The sequence below is a fragment of the Hypanus sabinus genome, chromosome 31 (assembly GCF_030144855.1).
Source record: "Hypanus sabinus isolate sHypSab1 chromosome 31, sHypSab1.hap1, whole genome shotgun sequence".
Taxonomy (NCBI): Eukaryota; Metazoa; Chordata; class Chondrichthyes; order Myliobatiformes; family Dasyatidae; genus Hypanus; species Hypanus sabinus.
Window position 1 is genome coordinate 30,487,744 of NC_082736.1, and position 8,100 is coordinate 30,495,843.

Sequence of the window (8,100 nt, forward strand, 5' to 3'; positions counted from 1 at the left end):
CACATACGCCTTCCAGTCGAAGATCTTTCCTCCCCCAGGGGGCTGCTGTGGCTCCGGGTATTTATCCGGGTGGGCTTGGGACCGGGAGTGTGACGGAGTTGGCCGGTTTCCGAGGACGGTTTTTTTTCCCCCATCGAGAGTGGGGGAGATTCAAAGAAGAGGACACGAGTTGAGAGTTAGGGGGCAGAAGTTTAGGGGTAACACGAGGGGGAACTTCTTTACTCAGAGAGTGGTGGCTGTGTGGAACGAGCTTCCAGTAGAAGTGGTAGAGGCAGGTTCGTATTGTCATTGAAAGTAAAATTGGATAGGTATATGGACAGGAAAGGAGTGGAGGGTTATGGGTTGAGTGCAGGTCGGTGGGACTAGGTGAGAGTAAGCGTTCAGCACGGACTAGAAGGGCCGAGTTGGCCTGTTTCCGTGCTGTAACGGTTACATGGTTATATGGGTCGGTGGGACTAGGTGAGAGTAAGCGTTCAGCACGGACTAGAAGGGCCGAGTTGGCCTGTTTCCGTGCTGTAACGGTTACATGGTTATATGGGTCGGTGGGACTAGGTGAGAGTAAGCGTTCAGCACGGACTAGAAGGGCCGAGTTGGCCTGTTTCCGTGCTGTAACGGTTACATGGTTATATGGGTCAGTGGGACTAGGTGAGAGTAAGCGTTCAGCACGGACTAGAAGGGCCGAGTTGGCCTGTTTCCGTGCTGTAACGGTTACATGGTTATATGGGTCAGTGGGACTAGGTGAGAGTAAGCGTTCAGCACGGACTAGAAGGGCCGAGTTGGCCTGTTTCCGTGCTGTAATCGACAGACAGACGTACTTTATTGATCCCGAGGGATATTGGGTTTCGTTACAGCCGCACCAACCAAGAATAGTGTAGAAATATAGCAATATAAAACCATAAATAATTAAACAATAATAAGTTATTCATGCCCAGTGGAAATAAGTCCAGGACCAGCCTATTGGCTCAGGGTGTCTGACACTCCGAGGGAGGAGTTGTAAAGTTTGATGGCCACAGGTAGGAATGACTTCCTATGATGTTCAGTGTTGCGTGTTATATTGTTATATCGTTTATATGGTTAAAATAAATACCAGGCAGACTAGATTTAAGGCGGGGCTTCCCAATCCTTTTAATGGCGTGGACCCCCCCCCCCCCACCATTGGACCACCTGCTTTAAGGTGAGAAACGCTGCCGGGCTTGGGGGGCACGTCCGGAAGGCTGGGGGAGCCGGAACTTCTCACTCCGGAGGTAAGGAGGATGCGAGGTGACTTGACAGAGGCACGGAGAGAATTGACAGAAACGTTTTCACAGGGGTAGAGATGGTTAACGCGAGGGGAGCTTCAGCGTACAGTCTTTGTTAGGAAGTATAGGGGGCTGTCAGGGGTAGGCTTGTTTTATAAAGAGAGTGGCAGGGTTTGTGGAACGCACTGCCGGGGGTGGTGGTAGGCACGGATACATCGGGGGACATGTAAGTGAGTCTAAGATAAGTACACGGTTGATAGAATAATGGAGGGCTATCTGGGAGGGAAGGGTTAAACCGATCTTAGAGTGGGTTAAAGGGTCGGCACAACAATCACAGGCCGAATGGCCTGTATTCTATGCTCTGTGCTGTAGACTGTCAAAGGTTTGAATTTGTATCCTGTACAGCACAGTTGTGGGCCGAATGGCCTGTATTCTATGCTCTGTGCTGTAGACTGTCAAAGGTTTGAATTTGTATCCTGTACAGCACAGTTGTGGGCCGAATGGCCTGTATTCTATGCTCTGTGCTGTAGACCGTCTACGGTTTGAATTGGTATCCTGTACAGCACAGTTGTTGTGGGCCGAATGGCCTGCATTCTATGCTCTGTGCTGTAGACCGTCTACGGTTTGAATTGGTATCCTGTACAGCACAGTTGTTGTGGGCCGAAGGGCCTGTTGCGGAACAATCCCGTCCAGTTGAGAATCTGACCGCCCTCGGGATGGGAAAGTTCCCGAGTTCGAGTCCCTGGCCAGCAGCGGATGGGTTAACGCGAGGCAGGTTGCCTTCCCCAGGGCTGCTGGGCTCACAGTCTGGGGCAGAAACGTTAAATGCACTGGGGCGCCAGCCCATGGCCCAGATTCAAATGACCCTGTTGGTTGACGCCCCTCCCACGTCAGAGATCTCCTTCTTCTGGGAAGTTGAGGCAGTATTTGGAGTTAATGGGAATGTTTGGCTGCCTCTCAGTAGGGTGTGGCTGGTAGACCTGGAGTCCCACAGTTGCACAACTCATGGAAACAGATCCTCCTGGCTCACCACGACCAACTCAACCAAGCCTGCGCTTGGCCCAATCCCTCTAACCCTTTCCTGTCCATGTAACTATGGAAGCGTCTTGTAAACATTAATGCACCTGCCTCAACCACTTCCTCGGACAGCTCATTCCATATGCAGACCACCCACGGGGTGAAAAGACTTACTTAAAACAATACTGCGCACAAATCTTGGGCGCCCTGGAAGTTTTTTAAGATGGTTTCAGACGGTGTAGCCTCCGCAGAGCCCTGATGTCAACATGAACAAGGCTGACTGGGATTACCCAGAGGGACACGAGACAAGCGAGGCAGCCAAAGTCTGTGCCAAGTTCTCCCAAATGCTTGGAACAATCTAGCAGCCGTGTTCCTCACAACACTGAACAGTGTACCCGAGAGAACTGGTGCAGTTTTAAAGGCAAAGGGTGGTCACACCGAATATTGATTTGATTTAGTTTTTTTTTAACTTTTTGCTGTTTTTTATAGCTTCTTTATATTTAGAAACTTTCCATTTCATTATTTTTGAAAGCATCTTCCTTTTACAGAATTTTTTTTGTGTGTGCCTAAGACTTTTACACAGTATATGTATATCCTTCATATTTTACATTATACCATTTATGTAACCATATAACAATTACAGCACGGAAACAGGCCAACTCGGCCCTTCTAGTCCGTGCCGAACGCTTACTCTCACCTAGTCCCACCGACCTGCACTCAGCCCATAACCCTCCATTCCTTTCCTGTCCATATCCCTATCCAATTTTACTTTAAATGACAATACCAAACCTGCCTCTACCACTTCTACTGGAAGCTCATTCCACACAGCCACCACTCTCTGAGTAAAGAAGTTCCCCCTCGTGTTACCCCTAAACTTTTGCCCTCTAACTCTCAACTCATGTCCTCTTGTTTGAATCTCCCCTATTCTCAATGGGAAAAAGCCTATCCACGTCAACTCTATCTATCCCCCTCATAATTTTAAATACCTCTATCAAGTCCCTCCTCAACCTTCTATGCTCCAAAGAATAAAGACTTAACTTGTTCAAACTTTCTCTGTAACTTAGGTGCTGAAACCCAGGTAACATTCTAGTAAATCTCCTCTGTACTCTCTCTATTTTGTTGGCACAATTATATTATACGTAGATAGTGTCACTTTATGGCCATACAATCAATCTGTGTATATAAGCTATCTAGTGTGTTCATATTTATTGTTTTTTATTATTGGATCAGATCCAGAGTAACAATCATTTTGTTCTCCTTAACACTTGCATAAACAACCTTCAGTCTTTTTTTTAATATATTTTTTAAAAAATGTATGACTTGTGAAGGTGCTGCCAAATTAAACTTGTTATAACATGCATTTGCCAGTGATAATAAAGCTGGTTCTCATCTCTTCTTTCTGATCCCCTTTCCCTGGGGAAACAGCCGACAGCATCCACTTAATGTGTATCCCTCATGACCTTGCACACCCCTGTAAGGTCATCGCTCAGTCCGGTGATGGATTCCTACCCTAACGCCCCGACCTTCCCCTGTAAGGTCATCGCTCAGTCCGGTGACGGATTCCTACCCTAACGCCCCGACCTTCCCCTGTAAGGTCATCGCTCAGTCCGGTGACGGATTCCTACCCTAACGCCCCGACCTTCCCCTGTAAGGTCATCGCTCAGTCCGGTGACGGATTCCTACCCTAACGCCCCGACCTTCCCCTGTAAGGTCATCGCTCAGTCCGGTGACGGATTCCTACCCTAACGCCCCGACCTTCCCCTGTAAGGTCATCGCTCAGTCCGGTGACGGATTCCTACCCTAACGCCCCGACCTTCCCCTGTAAGGTCATCGCTCAGTCCGGTGACGAATTCCTACCCTAACGCCCCGACCTTCCCCTGTAAGGTCATCGCTCAGTCCGGTGACGGATTCCTACCCTAACGCCCCGACCTTCCCCTGTAAGGTCATCGCTCAGTCCGGTGATGGATTCCTACCCTAATGCCCCGACCTTCCCCTGTAAGGTCATCGCTCAGTCCGGTGACGGATTCCTACCGTAACGCCCCGACCTTCCCCTCTAACTCTGGCCCACGCGTCCCGCAGCATTCTTCAACCTCTTAGTGTGTTTTTTTTAAAGTAAGCTTTGGAATCAATTTATCTGAACGGTTCATGGATCCGCTTGTAAACTTTGACCGGATCATTACCATTAGCCTTCCCCGTTCTCTCGCACCATCGCCCCCTGGCTTAAGATCACTATTCCAAGGTGCTCCCTGCCTCTGATCTCTCAGAGCACCACGCAACAGTGATCTTAAGCCAGTGGGCGATGGTGGGGAGCACCACGCAATAGTGATCTTAAGCCAGTGGGCGATGGTGGGGAGCACCACGCAATAGTGATCTTAAGCCAGTGGGCGATGGTGGGGAGCACCACGCAATAGTGATCTTAAGCCAGTGGGCGATGGTGGGGAGCACCATGCAACAGTGATCTTAAGCCAGTGGGCGATGGTGGGGAGCACCATGCAACAGTGATCTTAAGCCAGTGGTTGATGGTGGCAGGGAACAGGGTCAAAGTTTACAAATGGATTCACGAGGTGGAGATAACCATACATCCCTCCCTCGAATTTCAAAGTACCTTTGTTAGAAACCTAGAAAACCTACAGCACAATACAGGCCCTTCAGCCCACAAAGCTGTGCCGAACATGTCCCTACCTTAGAAATTACCGAGGGTTACCTATAGTCCTCTATTTTTCTGAGCTCCAGTACCTGTCCAAGATCCTATCGTATCCACCTCCACCATCGTTGCCGGCAGCCCATTCCACGCACTCACTACTCTCTGAGTAAAAAACTTACCCCTGACATCTCCTCTGTGCCTTCTCCCCAGCACCTTAAACCTGTGTCCTCTTGTGGCAACCATTTCAGCCCTGGGAAAAAGCCTCTGACTATCCACACGATCAATGCCCCTCATCATCTCGTACTCCTCTATCAGGTCACCTCTCATCCTCCGTCGCTCCAAGGAGAAAAGGCCGAGTTCACTCAACCAGTCTCTCAGTATTAAAGCCTCTCAGATAGGCGTATGACTCTGCAGAGAATGGGGGGGTGGGGCAAGAGTCTCGGCCCGAAACGTCGACAGTGCTTCTCCCTATAGATGCTGCCTGGCCTGCTGTGTTCCAGCAGCGTTTTGTGTGTGTTGCTTGAATTTCCAGCAACTGCAGATTTCCTCATGTTTGCACTGTGTAAACAGTCAGGTTTCGTTTTTGTTAGTTCAGTTACTAGCTGAACTATCACGGCAGAGTGTCATGTACCTGTACGCTTCAATCTCTAACATCTTCCACAATGCCATCACATTCTTGATCATACCTGTAACGCCACCCTGGACTATATCCCTTCCTTTTATTTCGAGTTAGCGTGGTAATGGGCCCGCGTTTGCCAGCTGCACCCATGTGACCAATTGCCCCTACTGACTTCATGATGTTACACGAATGCGACCAATCCGGGTCCTAGAGCGCGGCCGCTGCCTGGTGCTTGGGCAATTTAAAACCCCGGTCCCGGGGAGGCTGACCAGCCCGAGCGCCGGGACGATTTCGCTCGCTCTCCCGCGACGTTCACGCCTCCGTGGCCGTGGACTGCTCGTCTCTGCGGGGATATCGCGGCGTTTTCTGCCCTGCTGATGTGGTGGGCTGCGAACCAGGCTGCTGAGAGGCCTCAGTCCGGTTCGGCGTGCTCCCTTACCCGTGCTTTCTCCCCTCGTTCTCTGCCCCAGCGGCCACGGTCTTTAATCGCGTTCTTTCGGGTTCCTTGCTCCGTGGCTGCCGGTAAGCGGACAGATCGCAAGGTTGTGTAGTTCGTGCGCTCTTTGAACCTCGAGTTAACCTCCTAGCTGTGGGGGGTGGGGGGAGGAAGCCCAGATGGTCACTGGGAGGAGGGACAAACTCCTTGCAGCCAGCGGCAGGAATTGAACCCGGGTCGGGGGCGACTGTAAAACCGTCCCTGCGCTAGCGGGCCGCCCGCAACCCCTTTCTCCCTCGGCTTGTGCTGGTGTTAACATGTTTATTCTGACTGGGTGAGTGTCTGCTGCTGAAAGTCAACTCACACGGCAATAATCTTGAACCGCTGTTTCTCTCTCTCTCTCTCCAGGATCCGCAGTGTTTCTCATCTTTCTCTGTGCCGGACTCGCTAGTTGGAAGCAGGTGGGATCGGCCTCCCTGAGCCCGGGGTCCACAGACTGGCCGGCAACCTCCGTCCAGCGGCCGGACCCCAGCCAGGGCCGGGAGTCGTCCAGCGCCGTGACCGAAAGCCGGAGGACCACGCGGCTGAGGTTCGTGCGCTTCACGCTGAACCAGGCCGACTACGAGGACTACGGGGAGGAGGACTACGGGGACGAGCCCACCACGCCGTCCGCCACGCTCGGCCCCCTGCCCCTCTGCGACTACAAGCCCTGCAGGCACCTGCAGGTCCCCTGCGCCGAGCTGCAGCGCGCCCGGCCCTGCCTGTGCGTCGGCATGTCGGGCTCCGATTCGCCGCCGTCGCAACCCAGGATGGAGCAGGTGACGGCCAGGTGGGACCACGGCGCCAGCGTGCGCTGGTGCGAGCCCCTCTCCCAGGTGAGCAGCTACCGCCTGGTGCTCTGGCCGAAGGGCAGCTCGGCCAACGTGACCACCCGGCCCATCCCCAGCCGCCACCGCCTCTTCACCCTGGACGGCCTGGAAGCGGCTACCACCTACACGGTCTGCGTCCTCGCCTTCAACCCGGCCGGCACCAGTAGGCTCTCCCAGCAGGACCTGGAGGGGGCGAGCCCCGGCACCGGACCCTGCCTGGTCTTCAGCACCAGCTTCACCCGCCAGCTCATCCTCTACCTGGGCATCGCTGTCTGCGTCCTCGTCGTGCTCAGTGTCCTCTGCGTCCTCCTCCGCTGCTTCTGCGCCAAGACCCAGCGCTCGCCGGCCCCCTCCTCCCTCGCCCTCGGCCTCCGCAACCCGACCTACGAGCACGACAAGGGAGGCCCGCAGGCGTCCTAGAGGGGGGTGTGTGGCTGGTGTCGAGAGAAGTTTTGGACTGTCGAGCGCCCCAGGTGGAGGCTGAAAAGCCCCTGTGGCAGGAAGGGGGTCGGGCAGTGGGGTGAACGGGTGCCCTGGCAGCACCAGGAGAAAGGCTCGGAGTCGGCTGAGGGAAGGCCACTCGGCCCCTCTATCTTTTCCACCATGTAATATCATGATCTGATCTACCTCAAAACGATTTTCTCTGTATGTAAAGCCCTCTTCACAATTTCTGGACGCACCGTGGACGACATCTCCGCGGCCCTGTTGGGAAGAGAATTCCGACGATCCGGGCGAAGAAATTTGCAACTTTTTTTTTGTTTTGACAACGAGCCGGAGGAGGCTTTAACAGAGTGAAAGGACATCTGCCGGAGGAGCTCGGAGGGTCGGGCAGCCTCCGACCCTCTGAGTGGAGGGGGAAGCGAGCAGTGGACAATTTGGGGCCGATTTTCCTCATCAGGACCGGGGGGGGGGGGGGGGTGGGGGTGGAGGGTAGATGGCCAGTATAAAGAGGGGAGAAGGGAGGAGTGGAGCAAATGGCAAGTGTGAGGGGTTTAGGGGAGGGCACCAAGCAGGGTAGGATTTGCACAGTGAATGGTAGGGCACTGAGGAGTGCGTAGCGCCAAGTCAATACAGGTCCACAGGTAGATAGGGTCCTAAGGAGACCTTTTTACCTTTTTACCTTCATAAGCCAGAGCATTGAGTACAGGAGAGGGGATGTTTAGGTTGAAGTTGTGTAAGATGTTGGTGAGACCCAGTTTGGAGCGTTGTGTACAGTTTTGGTCGCCGGCCCACAGGAGAGGCGCAAGGAAGGTTGAAAGAGCACAGAGAAGATTTAC

General features: G+C 53.1%; 1 protein-coding gene across 1 annotated transcript in view; it reads left to right on the plus strand.

The window, feature by feature from the left end:
- The window catches only part of LOC132384023 (LRRN4 C-terminal-like protein), an 8,410-nt gene extending 1,032 nt beyond the window's left edge, over positions 1 to 7,378 (plus strand). The window contains exon 2 of the mRNA XM_059955301.1: positions 6,363 to 7,378. Within this exon, the coding sequence (XP_059811284.1) occupies positions 6,363 to 7,243 (881 nt within the window). The 3' untranslated portion in view covers positions 7,244 to 7,378. The remainder of the gene's footprint in view (positions 1 to 6,362) is intronic.
- The last annotated feature ends 722 nt before the right edge of the window (positions 7,379 to 8,100 follow it).